Source organism: Vulpes vulpes, chromosome 2 (assembly GCF_048418805.1).
Source record: "Vulpes vulpes isolate BD-2025 chromosome 2, VulVul3, whole genome shotgun sequence".
NCBI lineage: Eukaryota > Metazoa > Chordata > Mammalia > Carnivora > Canidae > Vulpes > Vulpes vulpes.
The window spans coordinates 27,212,840-27,233,966 of record NC_132781.1 but is presented as its reverse complement, the minus strand read 5'-3'; the positions used below and the strand labels follow the sequence as shown (position 1 = coordinate 27,233,966).

The 21,127-nt window shown below is 44.1% G+C and overlaps 1 protein-coding gene across 4 annotated transcripts in view; it reads left to right on the top strand.

Moving 5' to 3' along the window:
• The window catches only part of CA10 (carbonic anhydrase 10), a 476,846-nt gene extending 460,474 nt beyond the window's left edge, over positions 1-16,372 (top strand). For all 4 annotated transcript variants that reach the window (XM_072747501.1, XM_072747502.1, XM_072747500.1 and 1 more), the window contains exons 8-10: positions 10,228-10,382; positions 12,401-12,575; positions 15,090-16,372. In XM_072747501.1, coding sequence (XP_072603602.1) covers positions 10,228-10,382; positions 12,401-12,575; positions 15,090-15,112 — 353 coding nt within the window. In that variant the 3' untranslated portion in view covers positions 15,113-16,372. The remainder of the gene's footprint in view (positions 1-10,227; positions 10,383-12,400; positions 12,576-15,089) is intronic.
• Positions 16,373-21,127: the final 4,755 nt, after the last annotated feature.

Here is a 21,127-nt window from a genome sequence, read left to right as displayed (position 1 = left end):
TGATACTTTCGCGTTGCATGAAACTTGGCAGCATGTTTTTTTCTAAATTTAACTTTGGTTCAGTTTCAAGATCTGTCTCCTCTCTTTTTGCATTTGTTTCCACTAGGAAGGGATAGAAACTAACCACAGAACTTGTGGGCACATTGAAAGTTCGGGTTCATCCCATCCCATCCCCAGGTCTCTGCAACTCCTGCCTGTATCTTGGCAGGGGACCACCAGTGGAAATCAGCATCATCCAGGCTATGGTAGCACTGCCTTTGTTAGCACACAGTTACCTGAGAAGGCGTAGACATTTATTCCAGATGGGGTCAATCCTCCCCATCAGTCTTTCTCTTGGAAGCCATTGTAATGAGAAATCAGTCTAAGACTTTGAGCAGAAAGTGACATGATTTACTGACAAGGATCACTCTGGTTGCATATTTGGAAAGAGACTGTAGAAGGGCAAGTGTCAATGCTAGGAGATAATTGCAACCATCCCAATGACATAACAATGTCAATCATGATCCCAGTTGAATGTGAAGGGGGCAGCAAGAAATGATTGGGTGTATTTTGAACAAAGAACCATGAGATTCTTGATAGATCAGATTTATGATGTGAGAGAAAGAGAGGAGTCAAGGATGACTGTAGCTTTTAGCCTGAACACCTGGAGGGAAGACATTCCCATCAGTGGAGCTAGGTAAGGCTGTGATGAAGCGTATTCATGAGTGGGGAAGGGAATCAGAAGTTTCGAACATGGTAAACTTGAGATGTCTATTGGGCATCCAAGAAGAGGTGAGGAGTGGGCAGTTGAGTATATGAGTCTGGATTTCAGGAGAGAGAACTGTAGATATAAATGTGGAAGTCATTGGGATCCAGATGGCATTTAAACCTGGGTGAAATCATGAGTGAGAATAAATAGAGGAGAGAGGCGGGACATGTCCTCATTTTTTGAAAGAGCAGCTCAAATCCCTATGACTTAGGATTGCAAATCATTTCTAAAGATATCTTTTAAATCCCACCCTGGAAGAGGCTCTTGCATGTCTGTCTTATTAACTAGGCGGAGAGGGGCAGGTGAGTGGGAGCAAGCATGGACCTGTGGTCTGGGGGGAATCACCATAAAATGGCAACTAGTAGGTACATAGTCCATTTGCTTGAGTTGGTCACAGATTAGAGGACTAGGAGGAAAAGGAACTGTGCAAAAACATTCTATTGAGCCAGTTAAGAAAAATCAATGCCAAGGAATCGGTAAAAGAAAACAAGCAGGAGAATCTCGCCAAAAAGACTGGAAATTTTGGAAGCCAGATACCATGGTGGTGAAACCACCATACTTATAGAAAGCAATGTGCTCTAGCCAAGAGAGATGGAATGAAGCAGCCCTGGGCTCCCAGCCCTACCCCTTCCTTGGCTGTATGACTTCAGCCAAGTTTCTTAATGATTCTGAAATTATAATTTCCTCATCAGTAAAATGAGGATAGTAACATTGATGTTGAGAAGGCTGGGGTCAGGATTAAACCAGGTCATCAGTGAGTTGCCTAGGCAATGACTGGTATAAATGAGGCACATTATCTTGTGCATTCCTTAATTGTCCAAAGGTGGTGGTCACATCCAGTTTCCTGAAGGGTGGGAGACAAGTCACTATAATGTCAGATAAAAACAATGTTCACGGTGAATACTATGCTGGGCGCATAATACGGCTCACTTTAAATGAAGCACAGCTCCTGTGTATGAACCCATGCACCGGATAGTAATGGCCTGGTGAGGTTCACTTTCCTTGGAAGCTTAGATTTCATATGTCTGAGCAAATCTTATAAAACACTCTCACAAACCCAGACCGACAATGGAAAAGACCAGCCAGAATTAATTTCAGGCTGAATTTAGAAAATCTTCTAAAGAAAATCCATTTTATTAAAGTTAAATTCCCCTTCAATAGACTGAGGGTCGAGACTGAAATCAGGACATTGAAAAATGGATTTTCTGAATGGATTTCCTGGAGGAGATATCAGTAATTTACTCAAAGTATTTTAATTTTTTAATGTGGTATATTGTAAGAATGCCAATATCCCTCCATCTTCCACGTGTTAATTAATTAGCAGCCACAGAGCTCCAATTACATAAAAGGTACCATTCTTATCATTTTAGTATCCACCTGATTTCATCAAGCTGGTGTTATTTTTTTAAAAGAGATTTTATGATATTTTCAAGGGTGAAACCAGTAACTAATGGAGTGCAAAGAGCCTTCATAAATGGGGAACAGGGAGTAGTTATTAGAACATTACATATAAATGAAGGCTTTCTTCCCATGTCCTAGAACAGTGTAACATTTCAGTGGCTTCATTCTCTTTCAATTTCACATATTCCATTCATTTCATAGATTGAAAATACAGTGGTGAACTTCAGTCCAGTAAGGATCCAAAAGATCCCAGATTCCAAATTTTGAAAGATCTGGCTCTTGTCTTAATATATTCCCTCTAAGGAAACAAGGACACACAACCGAAGGCACTCCGAGAAGAAATTTTAAATGTGCTTTTGGAGCACAGTACAAGCCCCTTAAAAGATTTTTTTTTTCTGTCTTGCTTCTTTAAAGCTTTGCTTTGGCCCCCCTTCCCTGATTCCAACTAAAAGATGATTGCATAGGCAAGGACAGAGCAACTTGTAACTCTCTTGTACGTCTCGGGTCCTTGGGAAGTGTTCTGGGCACATGCTCCTTAGAGGGATGCAGCGTTAAATGTGACGGAGTATCACTGGGGAGTTTGAGCATATTGCTTCTGGTGCCTTTCTCTGTGCTTAATTGAACTTGTACTTTCATTTCAAAAGAATGGCTTTGGAAATGTTTTCACAGAATGAGAAATGCAGCAATCACTTGCCATGTTGCAATCTAAGTAGTAACTCCAGGAAGCAAGGGACAGGAAAGGAGGGGCTTTACCTCTATGAATACAATTCTCAGAGGCCCTGTTTTTCACCAACTGTTTGTATAAAACACAAAACAAATCATATGACTTTATTCTTTGGTAATTGCCTTTCTTCAGTTCACTCGGATTTGCCTCAGATTACAAGAGGAAATGTCATTCTGTATGAGAAAATTGCCAAATAGTTCCTTATTGATCAGAACCAAGCCCGGTATCGATCCCTGGAACCACCGTGTCTTTTTCTCATTGGTACCGCTCTCTGAATGGGAACTTCATAAGCAGGGAGCCCCGCAATGTTAAATCTCTCACTTGTCCACATAAGTGAACACAACACTTTTAACAGCGGCTGCCATTGAAGCTCGGACGAAGGGAAAGATTCCTCCCACTATGCAGTCCTAGGCATATCATCATAGTACATTTTTCTTATTTAAAAAAAGAAGAAGAAAATGTCAGCTTGAGAGTTGTATCCATCACTGAGAACTCAGTCTAAGATAAATCACAGATTCAGCAAGAGCATGTCATAAAATTAAAAGCACATCTGTCAACTTCTCCAGTCATTTGAAAGAATAAAATTGGGCTGCTAACTGCATGGAACTATTCTATCTCTATCGATTATCTCTATCGATTATCCCAGGCGTCTCCCGTACTACAAAGATGTAGCCGACACATAAAGAATTACAGAAGTTGGACCTACTGAGGATAAATTTACCTACATAAGCTTGTTTATGTTGAAGGCTGTTTGGGAGTCCATAGATTTTTTTTTTTCACCTGAAGATGACTTTAGCAATTATCCACAATAGTCTGGTGCCCACAGTAAGAGGTTACGGGACTTAGCCATGAAGGAAGAGGAAATTCCTGGCAAACCACAAGCTGAAACTTAGACTCGGATTAAGATTCATGCTAGAAGTCAGGGCTTTGCCCTCTATAAGCTACATTCTCATATGACAGGTAGTTAGATAGAGGAGAGGTGGCTGGAAAGATGATAAAAGAGAAATACGGAAAAAAAGAATTAGAAATAAAGAAAACTTCTCTTTAAACATCAAATTTTGTTTGAACTTCTCTGTCACTTCCTTTCACTAAATATCCTTAAAGCAAACAGACCACCCCACTGGCCTCTGAGCTTCCCCTCAAATCTGTATGTCTCTACTCACAAGCAACTCTAACCTCTAGATCTTCGCCCTCCTTGCTAATGAATAAATAGATCCATGAGAGCCTGGTAAGCACAACCCATCACCTAGAGCATTCGTTCTTAGACACCTTGCTGTCTCAGGGCCCAGAGGATAACTGTGACAGGTTACACACTGATGGTTTTCTGCTGGCTGCTGCGTAGACAGCGGAAGTGTGGGATACTTCGTTCCTGATCTGGTCAACCATGGAACACACCCCAGTGTTCCTTGACACCAGGGCTGGAAATTTCTGAATTTGCCCATATTCTTTTCTTGGCTTCCATGGCCTTTATCCCACCAAATATACTAAACAAGTCTCCATGGGGAGAAAAGAAGATGTAAAAAGATCGCCTGTGGTTCTCAAATGCCAATCCCTAAAAGCTCGAACACTGACTTAATGGCAGCCTGAGGCAGAGTTGGGGGAGTCGTGAGAAGAAACACTACATGTTAAATGCCCACCGATTTCAGCAATGTAAATATGGCAGTGTAAATAGATGCATTTGGCATAGAAACTCGGTAATGCCAGATAGGGACAGGCACCAATCTCACACCTACCCTGATGCCTTGATGAGTGATATATATGGGGGGAGCAGCCGGCAGCATGTATTTCAGCCAGTGGTATGGACTGGAGTCTCAGAGATCTCTTCCCCATTATCTGACAAAGGATGTTACCTCTTCTTCCTTTAGTTTCTGCCCAGCGCCATCACCAGGAGGAGCTGCTGGGCAGAAACTGGTTTACTGATTCATCCAATCAGTGTTCCTTGAGCACCCGCCATGTGGTGGGCCCGTGCCTGGGCCTGGGGATTCACAGATAAGAGACAGAAGCTCTTCTCCCAAAGGTTGACAGGATGGTGGGGACTAAGTTATTTAAATACTAAGTTTAAATACTAAGTTATTATTGGCAAGATGATTCAATAAATATGGTGACAAAGAAAGGCACTAACCCAGCTGGGGATAGCCAGGAGAGCTCAGGGAAGTCAAGCAGTGCTTATCCCAAGAAAGTGGTCATCCTAAGCAAGGAAATAGGAGGTGACATAAATGCTACCCAGGGCCGTATGCCAGGCCCTGTGCCAAGTACAGATCTTCCTCAACCATGGGGTGATGTTTGATAAACTCATCAGAAATTGAAAATATCCTAGGTCAACAATGCATTTACTATACCTAATCTACTGAACATCATAACTCTGCCTAGTTGACTTTGAACATGTTCAGAACACTTATATTAGCCCACAGTTGGGCAAAACCATCTAACACAAAGCCTATTTTATAATGAAGTGTTGGTTATCTCATGTAATTTATTGAATACTGCACTGAAAGTGAAAAACAGAATGTAAATGGTTGTGTATGGGTATAGAATGGGTGGAGGTTACTGGTTGTTTACCCTCAGGATCCAGGGGCTGATAGGGAGCTTTGGCTGGTGGCCCAGCATCACGGGAGATGATCCTACCACATATCCCTGGCCTGGGAAAAGATCCAAATTCACAATTTGACGTTTGATTTCTACTGAACGAGTATTGCTTTCACACCAATATAAAGTCGAAAAATTGTAAATTGAACCATCCTAAATTGGGGACCATCTGTACTTGAAAAGTGTGATCTTATTTGTTCTTCAAACAACTCTGAGGCATGTACTCTGTCTCAGTTAGTTTGGGCTGCTGTCATAAACTACCATCAATGGGTGGCTTGCAAACTATAGAAATTTACTTCTGACAGCTCCGGAGGCTGAAATTCTGAGATCAGGATGCCAGCATGGCTGGGTTATGGCGAGGTCCCTCTGCTGGGTTGCAGAAATCTTGTTGCATCTTTACATGGATGAAGGGGTGAGAGCATTCTCTGGGGTCCCTTTTATAAGGGTGCTAATCCTGTTCATGACAGCTCCATCCTCACGATCTAATTATCTCCCAAAAGCCCTACCTCCTAACATGGTCACATCAGGGGTTAGGACCTCAACATTTGAATTGGGGAGAGGGGGACACATGCATTCAGTCCTGTGGTTACCCCAACCATCTGCATACTAAAGATGTGGAAATTGAGGCTCACATGGTTACCTGCACGTCCAAGGTCACACAGGTGAGCTGCAATGCCAGCATTAGAACTCAGGTCACACTCTTCACACTGGGTCTTTCCAAGTTCTGTAGCGTGAGGAAGTAAAAAAGGCAAAAGGTGTGGCACCTGGCTGGCTCAGACAGTGGAGCGTGAGACTCTTGATCTCGGGGTTGTGAGTTCAGCCCCGTGTCCAGTGTAGAAGTGACTTAAAATCTTAAAAAAAAAAAAAAAGGCAAAAGGTGAAGTGTGAATATTCACAGGATTCATGAAAAGAACCAAGTGGCGAATGGGGATTGATGGTGGGAGGGTGGAACTGCCCGCGAGCCGCCCAGTTCTCTGATGGAGTGTTGCATCCCTCAGGGGACGTGGGCGAAGAGGAACCTCCTGGCAGGATCCCAGCAGGTGGAGTCTGGGATCCGGGCACAACAGTGTTCGGAAGCTCGCGGTTACCCTGCTGTGTGGGTTAACTCCCCCGACATAGCGTCTTGCTCCTCGCCTGCCCCCCCACCGCCCACACGTACCAACACTTTCCTCAAATATGGATGCAGCACAGAGGCTGCTGATGGTTTCGGAGAAACATAAATGTTCGTTTCCTTTATTCCGGTCAGGCCTGGAATGCCCCTCGTTCTACGGCCCTCTTCGTTCCCTCCTCCCCACCGCCCCAAATAAAATAAAATACAATAATAGCAGCATGCTAGAGTACCCAATGTGCTCTGCGTGCAAGCTTGGTTAAACAAATCACATTGACCTTTAATAAAGATGTGCCGGATGCTTCCTGCTCTCATTCAATATGTTAATCTTCGGGCCAAACCGCCATCAGAGCAAGCACCATTAAGTGCAGAGCTGATCCCGCTACTCCCCTGCTTTAAACCCTTCAGTGGCTCCACATCGCCTGCGGGATGAAGCCCGAACTCCCAACAGCGCAGAGAAGGGCCTCCCGGGTGTGGCCTGTGCCCAGCACCAGCTTCATGTCACGCACACCCCTCCCTCCCCCTGCAGCCACCAGCACTCCGGCCCTCAGCCTTGGTGCATCTCTCTCTCCATCCTCAGTTCTTTCCCTGGCGGAAATGTCGACGGTGCCCTTGACAGCCACCCTGCTGCCAGCTACACACTGATTAACTCCTGTCATTCAAAATGCAGTTCAGGTCAGCTCCTCGATTAATACTCTCCTGAGTCCCACCCCCAGGCAGAACTGACAACCTCTCAAGGCACCCAGTACAGCTCTATGTCACCATCTCTGTGGCTCCTTGCTGCATTTACTTGGTTGCATCCTGCTCACCTACACCTAGCTTAGTGCTTGACACATAATAGGGGCTTAAGAAGTGGAGCCAAATGATGGCAAGTTGACATAAGCTTATTGTGCTGACGCCTGATGTGACGCCCAAGGAGCATCACGTTGGTATGAGCTCTGGACACCGCGGCTTTGTCATGGAAGCACCTGACCACATAGGCCAGAGTGCAGACCCAGTCTAGCCATATTCCAATCACAGTATCTCTCCTGGGCTTGTCTTGATTCCCTCATGTTTGGATGGGAGGATAGACACATTAAAATGTAAATTGAAAGAAAGTCCTTTCTCCTAGGGTTGGCCTCCAAATCCAGCTTGAAGACTCCATCTGTCCTGTGGTCATTTTGCGGACAGGGTCCAGATATTCAGTTCTCCCCCACTCAGGGTAATCAGAGGCCAGGAGGAGCAGTTGGGGCTGGAGCAGGCCAACGGTGGTTTTATTTATATCATTCCAAACCACTGGATCAGTTGATTTGTTCTTAATTCAGTTGACAAGTGAAGGAGCACTGAAATTCAAGTTTCCTTGGCAGAGATGACTCTTTTTTATTAGAGAAAATTAAGTGAGCAATTTATGGAGGGAGAGATGGGAAAGGAAGGAGGCCTTTGCCCAGGAAAATGGATTAGGATCCCTGATGCTCAGGATCAGAAGGTAGGAACAGGCCTGGCCAAGGTACACTTATCACCTGATAGCTGAGCCTGCATGTATTTATTTTGTCATTTGTTGTCTGTCTCTTCAGTAGAATTAGAGTGGGCACTGCATCTATCTTGTTCACTGCTCTCTCTCTAGACCCTACCTAACCCTATGCCCAGCACAAACTGGTGCTTAGTGAACATCTGTTGAGTGAATTAATGGCTTTGGTCTGGAAGTCAGGAGAGCTGGCTTTCATTTTCCATCCTATAGTCAGCTAGCTCTGTGACCTTAGGCAGGTTACTGTGCCTCTCTGATCTTCTCAATGGGGATGTTGTTATCTGCCTAACCAATCCTTTTTTTTTTTTTTTTTTAGATTTTATTCATTTATTCATGAGACACACACACACACACACAGAGGCAGAGACAGAGGCATAGGCAGAGAGAGAAGCAGGCTCCATGCAAGGAGCCTGATGTGGGACTTGATCCCAGGACTCCCAGATCATGCCTGGGCCAAAGGCAGGTGCTCAACCGCTGAGCCACCCAGGCGTCCCATGCCTGACCAATCAATGTTACAGGTTATTGTGAGGTTCCAGATGTATGTGGAAGTTCTTTTTTACCATTATATGTGCACAGTACTAAACCTGAAAGATTATGTCAATCACTGAAGAGTTAGTCCTTTTCCATTAGGAGTTAAAAACATGGATGAGAGACTTTAGGAAGACTGGAGAAGCCAGGTAGTTCCCTCCATCTGCCAGGCATTGGGTTCCATGGGCCTCCTGGACCAGCCACAGTAGTGGACACTCATGACAAACTGGAGGTGCAAGACCCCTAGGCACTTAGATCTGGAATCACCAGGATATAGAGGGTCATGGAAGCCATGGATGTAGATGGCCTTCTCACTGTACAGTGAGGAAGAGAAAAAAAAAAAACCTTGGACTTGTCCCCAGTAAATGTTAACACTGAGAGAAGCAGGTGGAGAATCAAGAGCCAGCAACAGAACCTGAAGGGAATGTCCAGGAAAAGGGATACCAAGCATGGTGTTTTGGAAGCCAGGAAAAGAGAGTAAGAGTGTGCAGAAAGGAGAGAGATCACAGGGAGAGGAGGAAGGTGAGAGAGGTTCATTGGAATTTGTGGATGTTTTAAAACTTCAGTACATTACAGTGTTTACAAAAATACAACCAATGCATTGAATTTAAAAACCGGAATGAGGGGATCCCTGGGTGGCTCAGTAGTTTAGCGCCTGTCATCGGCCCAGGGCATGATCCTGGAGTCCCTGCATGGAGCCTGTTTCTCCCTCCACCTGTGTCTCTCATGAATAAATAAATTTAAAAATCTAAAAAAAAAAAATGGAATGAAATAAACCAAAATGCTCATGGCAACTGTTTTAGATGACAGAGATATTTATTATCCTCTTGTTTTATTTTTTTCCATATAGTCTAATATGCACTTATATAATTTTATAATTGAAAAAGTATATTTGATAGTAAAATACATAGGAGTGTGACTACCTCAAACAGGTGTAAAAAGAGAAAAGGTTATGTGCATAGGCCCTATGAGAGGAGATCCACAAAAATGAAATCAATTGTTGAACTTAACTGTTGAATCTCATGGTAGATTTGATCTAATTTGCTTTTCTTCCTAAAAGTGTTTTCTTAATCTTCTTTTAATTAAGCAATGTTAATAAAGAAAGATGGTGACCAGGCAATGTTTTAATAGGCCCTGGAGCCTTTTATGGTATATTTCATTATGACTATAACGCTATGGATCTAGGTCTCAGGGACCATATTCCCTGGTATGGTTCACCTATGGTGAACATGTATTTGAGCAAGAAATAAGCCTTTGTTGTTTAAAATAACTGAGATTGGGGGGGACACCTGGGTAGCTCAGTGACTGAGCATCTGACTTTGGCTCAAGTCATGATCTCAGGGTTCTGGAATCGAGTCCCACATCAGGTTCCCTATGGGAAGCCTGCTTCTCCCTCTGCCTCTCTCTCTGCTTTTCTCTCTGTGTCTCTCATGAATAAATAAATTAAAATCTTTTAAAAATAAATATATAAAATAAAATAATTGAGATTGGGGTGGGGAGCTGCTAATTACTGTAGCCTTTCCTGCAGATGTGGTCTTCTGAAATTTAAAAAGTAAAAGAAATTATCAGGAATCCCAGCACTTTTTTGAGAAACCTAACTCTTAGGTCTTTCTTATTTCCTCCTCCAGATGATGCATATTTACTACAGGGACTTAATATAGAGGAACTATATCCAGAGACCTCTAGTTTCATTACGTATGATGGGTCGATGACTATCCCACCCTGCTATGAGACAGCAAGTTGGATAATAATGAACAAACCTGTCTATATAACCAGGATGCAGGTGAGCTTTTCTGTGGTCTTTTAGCTAAAGGGGAAAATGATGTAAAGACTGTCTGGGTTTGAGGAGTGCCTGTCGATTAGTTTGCTAGGACTGCTTTGACAAAGTAACATAAACTCAGTGGCTTAAACAGCAGAAAAGTACTGCTTCACAGCTCTGGAGGCTATAAATCCAAGATCAAGGTGTCAGCAGGGTTAACCCCTTCTGAGGGACATAAGGAAGAATCTGTTCCATATCTGTCCTTCTGGTGGGTGGCCAGCAATCTTCGGTGTCCCCTGGCTCATAAAAACATTGCCTTCATCTTTACATGGTGTTTTTCCTCTGTGTCTCTGCCCAAATCCCCTTTTTTATAAGGACACCTGTGTCCCACTGAATTAGAGCCCACCCTGATGACCTCATCTTAACCAATTACTCCTGCCATGGCCCTATTTCCAAACGAGATCACATTCTGAGGTCCTGAGGGTTAGGACTTCAATTTATGAATTCTGAGGGTGCACAGTTGAATCACTACACCTGTGTTTGAAGAACCAGCCTCTCACAAGGCTTAGCATGAACTAATTGTAGGAGCATCCCATACGTCGGAATGAGAAAAGACCACAGAGTCAATTCCCAAAGTGTGCTCTACAGTTATGATGTTCACACAGCAAATGAGAAAAATGGATGATATGTCCAAATATGCTTGAAAAAGCTGATTTTTTTTAAAGTCAAATAGGGCTGCCTGAATGGCTCAGGCAGTTAAGTGTCCAGCACTTGATCTCAGCCCAGATCTCAATCTCATGGTTGTGAGTTCAAGCCATAAATTGGGCTCCATACTGAGTATGGTGCCTACATTAAAAAAAAAAAAAAAAAAAAGAGTGAAATAGATTTCTTTATTAGGAAACTTCTCAGGGCCTTTAAATTGATAATATTTGTGTCAGTCTCCAAGAGGAAGTGTAGGATGTTTAGTATTTCATAAACTATTGAAATATGAAATATTTTAGAGCATCTCACAAGGCTAGTATGCCCCTGAACCACACAAGAACCAGGTCTGAGCATTGGGTGCCAGCTTTGCTAATGGCTTACTGTGCACACCCAAAGCCATCACCCCCACTTATGTGAAATCAATGCTCCTCCTCTTTATAAGGAGGGGGGTAAATCACATCTGTTCCAGTTCTGGCATTCTATGACTGTGGGCATCTATAAAACCTCAAAAGGAAGATGAGCAAAAAGAAGCAGAATCCAATATCCTTGACAGGATATGTACTCACAACCCAACAATCTGAACCATTTTAAGTCTTCAGTCCTACCTGTGTTAATTGCAATTTTTTTGGTGACAAGCCACCTCCTCCAGATAACTTAAACTTAGAGAAAAAAAAAGGAGGTATTCAAGAGATATTGGGGCATCTTTACGGAAGTTGAGATCAGAAATTGATGTTAGGAATTCATGAGAAGTCTGTCATCTCTGTTCTCTTTTGCTTCTTATTGCACATCTGCTTCCTTCTTCCCTGTTAGAAACAGAAAAATCTTCCTCTGCTTCGTGGTCCTGGGGCAAAACATGGTGGAAAACACTTAAGTCTCGATAGTCACAGAAAATGAACCAAACTGATCCAGCTTGATTTAGCTCTGACCCCTGGACCAGTCACTACAGTTTGGATAACACCCATGCGTGGGATTAATTTCCTGAATTATTGGAAGTTACGGGACCATGAGGTGTCCAAGTGAGAAGGGAGTCTGGAGAACGAACTAGATAGATTTCCTCCTTTGATAGATGGTGTATCTGAGGATAAGAGAGAGCAAAGGACTTGCTCTGGGCCATGCGTGGCCTGGTGAGATGGAAGCAAGGCTCGCTTTGGGCACGGAGGCATGGAGGGGAGGGGTGCCCGCAGCACAGCTGAGTCCGTGGAGCAAGGGTCTCTTCAGAGTTCACGTGTGCCCTGTCCCACGCAGCCAGTGACACCTGACCTGGGCACAGTTAGCAGTTGTACTTCTTCCCTAGCACATTTGGGAGGATGGGTGGGCCTCAGCCATGTCTCTCTTCACAGATGCATTCCTTGCGCCTGCTCAGCCAGAATCAGCCATCTCAGATCTTTCTGAGCATGAGTGACAACTTCAGGCCTGTGCAGCCACTCAACAACCGCTGCATCCGCACCAACATCAACTTCAGTTTACAGGGGAAGGACTGTCCCAACAATCGAGCCCAGAAGCTTCAGTACAGAGGTGGGTGTGGTGGCGCAGAGGGTAGCAGGCCCCCAGGCAGCATTCTGAAGGCTGGGTAGAATTTGATTACAAATGACAGTGAGGGGTGCCTGGGTGACTCAGTGGTTGAGCATCTGCCTTCAGCTCAGGTCGTGATCCCGGGGTCCTAGGATTGAGTCTCCCATCGGGCTCCCCGCAGAGAGCCTGCTTCTCCCTCTGCCTGTGTCTCTGCTTCTCTCTGTGTGTCTCTCATGAATAAATAAATAAAATCTTTTTTAAAAAATGACAGACCACTCCCTTTCCATTCCTATGGTGCTTTTCCATTGGCAAAACCTATGTATCATTAGAGAGAGACACAGAGAGAGGTAGGAGGAGGGGTGTCAAACCTTCAGATCCCTTATGGTTCAAGCAAGAAGCATTTGAAAAAAGAAAAAGGAAGGAAGGGAGTTTTACTGGAACCCAAGTGTGGACATCTGCTGAGGTATACTGTCTTCACCAGGAAGAGAGTGGTCCCATGAAAGAACATTTGGTGGAGGGTTTTTGTTTTTTTTTTTTTTTTTTTTTTTTTTTGCACAAATAGTTACAAATCATTACACTAAGGATGTTTCAGGAAGTTGTTTACCTTATCCCGAGCTTCTAGTATATGCAGCGCCATAGGACTTTAAACTGATGGGAAACAGGAAGGTGTTTTCCTTTTTCTTCTTAAGTTTTTATTTAAATTCCAGGTAGTTAACATACAGGGTGATATTCATTTCAGATGTACAATATAGCGATTCCACACTTCATACATCACCTGGTGCTCATGACAAGTGCACTCCTTCATCCCCATCACCTAGTTCACCCATTCCCGCACCCACCTTCCCTCTGGTGACCATCAGTTGTTCTCTGAGTTAAAGAATCAGTTTCTTGGTTTGCCTCTCTCTTTTTTCCCCTTTGCTTGTTTATTTTGTTCTTAAATTCCACATCTGCGTGAGATCATATGGTGTTTGTCTTTCTCTGACTGATTTATTTCGCTTAGCATAAGATAGCATTTTTACTGTCATTTTACCCAAGGGCCCAGAGAGGCTAATCCTCCAAATCTGTTAGAACAGGGCAGCTAGAAGTGTGCAAACTTTTAGTTAAGTGCACAATGTACCCCCACCCTACCTCCTTTCCCCAAAAGGTGAGCAAATACTCTGGATGCCAGGCCATTAGGATCCAATGAGGTAACTTGTGTGAGCACAGCTTTTTCCGATGCTATGTCCCTACAGGTGACTATTATCCCTACTAAAGGAGACATTTAAGATGGCCCCTCCCTCCTGTAACCCTCTTGTCCACATCTGGCCTTCTCTTTTCTGTTATGCATGCTAAGTATCTGTTGATGGCTGTGGTAAACCCCTGACACGGAAAGGAAGATAGAGGCAGAACAGAGTCGTGGAGATTTCTTCAGCAAGGAATCCACACACCTGAGTTCCAGGACTGGTTCTGTCATTATCAAGTCGTGTAAACCCAGCCAAGCCTTTTCCCCTCTGGACCTGGCTTCTTTCATGATGGTCTCTATACCATCTATTTCATTACTTGGGAGGAGCAAATGAAAGGCTGGATGGGGAAGCCCTTTGTAGCAGTAATGTGCCACCCAAATATGGGGGTTATGGATGTCACAAGGCAGCTTGTAGAAGCAGCTACCACTGCTGCCCATGTTCCCCCACTTCATCTCTCCTACTTTCCCACATCTCCTTCTTTCTTTTTTCTCTGTCAGACACATGCAGTCTCAAAACTATAATTTTCTGTTTCCTTCCAGCCAGAACTACCAGAAAAATAACTCTGTTCATTCATTGAGCCTTCCCTTTATTCAATATGTAGTCATTATGCACCTACGATGTGCCAGGCACTTAGCTAGGTGTTGGGGAGACAGTAGTGATGAAGACAGATAAGGCCCCATCCGTGCAGAGCTTATGGTCTAGAGTAGGGGTCACAAACTTTTTCTGTAAGAGCCAATTGGTAAACACTTTATTTAGGCTTTTGAGTCATATAGTCTCTGCTATATGGTAGTGTTGTAGTGTGAAAGCATCCATAGACATATGTAAATGATTAGGTGTGGCCACATTCCAATAAAACTTTATTTACAAAAACAGGTCACAGGCTACATTTGACCTTTGGGCTGTCATTTGCCCACTCCTCATCTAGAGTACTACCATCCTCTGGATCTTTCTGTGACCATGGAAATGTTCCATACCTACATTGTCCATTATGGTAGCTACAAGCCACATATGGCTATCAGTCATTTGAAGTGTGGCTAGTACAACAATGCAACTAAATTTTTTGTTTTAATTTTAATTTATGGGAGCTACATGGGACTGGCAACAACCATATTGGACAGCTCAGGCCTCAAGGTTCATGAAGAAGTGGAAGGGGTGGTTGGGATACATAGATACAATTTACAGAACTTTGGAGTAAGCCTCCCAAACTTTGTGTGCATTAATTCAATGATGCTTCATTTTGTGGTGTTTGTGTATGTATGTATGTGTGTGTGTGTTTCTTTCTCTCTCCTTCCAGTAAATGAATGGCTCCTCAAGTAAGGAATGAGGCCAAGAAGAATCTCAAGAAGAAATGCTACAACTGTGAATTGATGTAACCTAGAATGCCCCCTTCTTTCTTCTCTCTCCCTCCCTCCCTCAAGCCTCATTCACTCTTTGGATTGGCCCTTTCTTCATGAAAAGTATCTGCAAAACCATGGCAGAGGAACACATCTGTTACTGACACACAGTCACTGACACACACACACAAGCACTCACACACACAGGCAAACATATCTACACACAGACACACTCCCATGGCCTCCAAGATGGGAAGTCAAATTTCAGAAAACAAACAGGCTCATTCATAAGAGATCTTAGAAGAAAATAACCAGTTAACCTGATTACAATTTTGATACCGTTTCCTGAACTAATAAATCTACCCAATGAGACTTTTCAGCCTTTGTACATACAAAATTCTTCCAAAAGAGAGAGAGGAGGAAACACAGCTCCAACAGCATCGAGTGGACTTTGTTCTTGGCATCAAGTTATCTCGGGTGGTGTCCTAGGATCCTCTGAGGATGCTGGTGACAGGTGAACCAGGACAAAGTTGGCCAAGGACACTTATTTCTAAGATTATGATTCTTCTGTTTACTCAAAAATTTCAAAAGAAAAGGACAGACATTGAAGAGATACACATTGTATATATATCACTGCAGACTATAAATGGAAATATTTCCCCTCTTTGTCACATATCTGTAGTAGGATTTGCCAAGATCAGAATCGATCCATTTGCTGTTTCTTGTTTTCCAAAGGTCATACATTGTGTTTGGTTATTGTTAACAGCTCAATAAATGTGTTTAACGAGTTGATTTCATTTTTCTGGCTTTGGTCTGTTCTCCTTCCTTACAGGCAAAGCCCTGACTCCATGCAACTGCGTTCTTTGATTTGACTTGTTCCTTCATCTACACGTTCTGTTCATTTGCAGCCAGTTTTTACTCAGTTTGTGGCAATCAGGAATGCATTTGCTAAGCAAGTATAACTTTAATTCCACTCCATGGCTCGATCATTCATACAAGGTGAGCTTCAGCCTGAGGTAGCAGGCGACAGATTTCTTGCATTTCAAAACTGCCATCCCCCCTGTGATGCTCCCTTGAAGGAATGCACTTTGCCTTGTAAATTCCTGGGAAGGGGGTGTCTTTTCTCTCCAGGTGCAGCCGGATCTCACAAAATACAAACGAATGCCTTTCTTTCCTTGTTTATAATGGTCACTCACTGTGTTTGGTTACTGTCAAGAAATCAATAAATGTGTTTAACAAGTTACCCGGTACCCGTGTCTGAGTTTATTGAAGAGGAGGATGCTCCCTGCTGAAGTCTCTTGAGTCCTGCTGCGTCCTCGAGCAATTGCATTGTGGCTGACAGGGCAGCAGAGCCACTGGAGCCACCTGGCTGGCCATTCCCAGAGCCGGGTAATTAATACCCTGTTGAGAAAACATATAGGCTTAACTCCTGGAAGAGAAGATTTGGATGTTCGTTCAGTGGCAAAATTAAAAATAACTTTTGTCTCTTCTTTCCATCATAGTCCCCAGAAAGAGGGAACGCACAGGCATGCAGGGTCTGTGCAAATGGGAAACTTCACAGGCACCTGGGAAACTTCAGCCAAGTGACATGTTAACCATTTGACAATGAACAAAAGATCAGATGGCCAAATATTTCATTTTTGAAATAATACACTTAATTGAATTGTTTTCACTTTTTGCACCATTGTTAGTTAGATGATGGCCTTAGCTGTGATGACGTATGAGCCAGTTTCTGAGCAATTGTATTTTTTGCAGAAAGCCAGATCTGTCTGCAAAGGTTTAGGGTAGACAGGTGACAGTCTTCCTTTGCATGGCTTGCTGCTTTCTTTCTGAGACAGGATCTTCCCTAGATTGCAAGGGCAGGCAGCGGTGTAGTACAGTGGCTGAAGAAGATTGGTGAATCAACCAAACCTGGCTTCAAATCTTCACTGTGCCACTTGCCCGCTTGCTGTGTGACCCTAGGCAAGTGGCTTGACTTCTCTGATGGTGGCCTGCTACCATTAGGGATGCATGGATCATAACTGCCTCCGTGAGTTGTGAAGCTTAATGCAACACAGCTACTTAAAGCAGCCAGCCCAATACCAGTGACTGTACATAGTACTGTACCTGGTACCTGTAGGCCATGTGTGTGGCTCACCTGGCAGGGTTTATGTGGACCATACTATACCTCCCTCTACACGAAGGAGTTAGCACCAATCACAACAAAGCCATCAATTAATATCAAATGAGAGAAATAGCCAGCAGTACCCATGTAGGTAAATGCCTGACTTGGGATATGAGCAAGGAGCACTAGTGAGGAAGGAAGGGAGGCAGAGGCCAGGTTTCTAAGCTCTGTTCTGTTACTGGCATCCTCCGTCATGCAAATCGGATCCCCTTGCTGGGGCAGTGTCCTTATCTAGAAATAACTCAGACATGACCTCCCCACTATCATTCCCTAACATTCTCATTCACTTCTCAGTCCAGGGAGAGCAGAAGAAAACCCAAGCTGACACCCCTGGTGTCACTGGGCCCAAGCAGAATTTCACTTTGGCCAAGCAGAACCAGAAATAGAGTGAACTAGCTGGTCTCTCACCTGCTGGGCTGACCCTAAATATACCTTCTCCCCATTCCCTGCACTACCCAAACTATAAAATGGAAATAGGGGCACTTTGCCCTCAAACCATGGGGGAGTAAGAAGGATTTACTAGCTTTCCACCACTCTAAGAAAAAAAAAAAATTGGGAAGCTTTAAACATATCAAAAAGTCCCTGGGAGTTGACCTGGTAAAGCCATGAAGGAACGAAAATACATTCAGCCATGTGACATGCATGGATGTTCAGAAGGGGGGTGGGCAGCAGTGCTGGTTTTGCCCACAGAGCTGCAGACTTAAATGGGCATCCTGCCCACCTACAACATGCAGGGATGTGCATGTCATGTCTCCGGTTCCCTTCTCTGCAAAATGGGAAGGGGAAGTGAAAATATAAGCAGAAGAGATTGCTAGGCAAATTGCATGAGAAAAAGGGAAGACACAGTGTGGAGATCACCAGTGCCCCTCTCAAGGACACATTCTGTGGTTTCCAACACCATTTACAGCCTGGTTCCCACCTCCCTTGGTAGCAGTCTGGTTTCCATGGTGGCACCAGGACAACCACAACTCTGCACTAAACGTGTCTGGAATGTGAGTAATGTGGAGTTCGGGCAGCACAGCAGCCCTCCATCCCAGCCCATACCCGCCCAGCCCAGCTTAAGCTGAAGGGTCTGACAATCATTGATTGACATATGCCTGCATCCCCACGGTGGACCCGTACCCTGCTGGACCCTAGAGCACAACTATCTCATGAGAGTAACAGTTTTCCTCTTCTAGAAAGCCTGAAAGTAGGACCCCCAGGAGCAGGGACTCACTTGGACATCACTCACCAGCTAGGATGACTGAACATAAGGAAAAAGCATACCAATAAAGGCTACCATGGGTTACACATGTCCTGCAGGCCAAGCCCTGGGTTAAGCAACTTGCAAATATCATCTCACTTTGCCCACACAGAGACCCACGAGATCATCATCATTGCCATCACATGTTATAAATGCAGAAACTGCACTTCTTAAGAGTGGGTTTTGTGTTCAGGGTCCCACAGCTCATTAGTGGCAAAGCCAGACCCAGCTCTTTTAAGTCATTGGTTCTCAAAGTGTGGCCCTGTTGGTGTCACTGGAAAACTGAATAGAAATGCAAATTCTTAAACTGCACTCTGCAGTGGGGCCCAGCCACGTGTGTTTACCAGAGTCCTCCCAGTGATTCTGGTGCTCAGGTGTGAGGACCATCGTACACTAAATGCTTGTTCCTACACCCTCCTACTCTAGAAGTTCCCAAACTGTGCTATACATGAGACTCTCCTGAGATGTTTAGAAACCCCAGTGCCCCGACTGCGCTGCATACCACTAAGGTCAGAATGTCGGGGTGGCAGCCAACTCTCAGTGTTTTGTAAAAAATCCTCAGATGATTCCAACATGCAGCAATGCTGGGAACCACATCCCTGTCTGAAGGACCTGCTCAGAGAATGGCTCCCCATAAGGTGGGTCCATGGGAGCCCAGAGGCCAGCATTATTTACCGGATCTTCTCTTCTCGGAATCACATCCCTATCTCTGCTCACAGCAAATTTTTTGGTCTGAGAATGTTTCCCAGCCCCCTCCTCCTGCTCCAGATTTTCAGTTAACAGGTCTGGAATCTGAATTACAAATCTCCCTGCTTTAAGTGAAAGAAATATCAGTGTTTGAAATAATGTCTTGACACCAACCTTCCAAAACCCACCTCAGGTCATCACTCTGGATTACTTGGATTGGAGGTAATATTTCTAAGACTACAGACTGTCAGGAACAAACGGAAACAAGTGGTGAGTCAGGAGACCAGACGTTCAGAAAGATAAGATGGGTGCATAATTAAGCCACAGACAAATTACAGCCCTGTCAGTTCTGACGTCAGGGTGTCTTGTCCATGCAGCGCTCCCTCCCTGCAACCTGGCGGCCCCATGACTAGCCCTCATCCCGGCCATAATCATCTCAGCCCAGACCATAGTAATATCCACCCAGCAGGTCCTTCTGCCTCCAGTCTCCAGACAAGTGAAAGACTCTGGGCCAAGATGCACTCAAAACAAATATCTAGACTCTGCTCCCAGATGAGGACAATTTGAGTCTATCCTGAATAAAGGTTGCAGGAAGTTTAGGCTAGATTGGGTGAAGGGTAGGGGTAGCAGTTAATCTAAGACACTTTCCAGAAGAGAGATCAAAACACAAAGCTAAGCAGATAATCCGACAGGGTAGCACTCCAAAACCAATTTGATAAAGAAACAGATTCCAGGAGCAATGCAAAAGGACAGGACCTATATGCAATACCTGGAATATAGGTTAGAAAGTTGCACCCAGGGAACTAGACTCAGCTACTCTTCACAGAGTGTCTGCCATGGGCCAGGGTGGGGAAGAAGACATTGAGGGTCTTGTCCCATTACCAACCCATTTTAGGATCAGCGAACCAAAATCTCCAACTGGAGCACATCTCCAAGATGCGAACATCAGGTAGTCCCCACTCGTTTATAGGCAAAATATTCAAACTCCTTAGCAAAGCAGGGAAACCTTCTCTTAATGGATTTGCAATAGATGCCTACAAATTCATGCCTCGGCCTCCCAGCCTCCATCTGGGTCATCCCTCAGCTTGGAACACCCTTCCTGGTTCTTCTTCACCTGTGGAAATGCACACCTCTTGAGAAACCCAATTCAAATGCCGCCCCACCCGAGGCATCCCAAGTTTCTCCAAGGAAAACTGTTTCTTCTCTGCCCTGAGCTCACATAGCCTCTTGACTGAAGATTTTATTTATTTATTTAAGAGAGAAAGTGTGTGCCTGAGTTGGGGGAAGGGCAGAGGAAGAGGGAAAGAATCTCAAGAAGACTCCCTGCCAAGTGTGGAGCCTGAAATGGGCCTCGATCTCAAGAACCTGAGATCATGACCTGAGCCAAAACCAAGAGTCGGCCGCTTAAACAACTGAGCCACCCAGGCGCCCCACACAGCTGATTGATTTTATCTCTGATTAACATTTACTTCATTCAGGTCTGTATTAGAAATACAGATGCAGAAATAGATGTGTGTTACAGAGCTAGAACTCCCTGTGGGTCCATATTTTTCCATCTGCCCACACCAGTCAGAAGTTCTCTAACATTAGCCTTCCATGCATCTTTGTATCTCTCCCTCCTATGCAAAGAAAGAAAAAAATTAAATCACACCATAATTCTTTGTAAATAGAAGATACTCAAACAAGGTGGTTAGTTGATATGTAGAATTTTCCTATGAGAGGCAGGATAATATTTGATTGATTCTTTTCAATTCAGGGTTGTTGAGCTCCTCCTGTGTACCAGGTATACACCAGGCATGGTCCTAGGTTCTTTTATGTATGTTTTACATATATTTTTTCTTTTATTTGGTGCCCATAGAGGTTCTGTCATGTAGTTCTTGGCTTTATTTTGTAGATAAAATGTT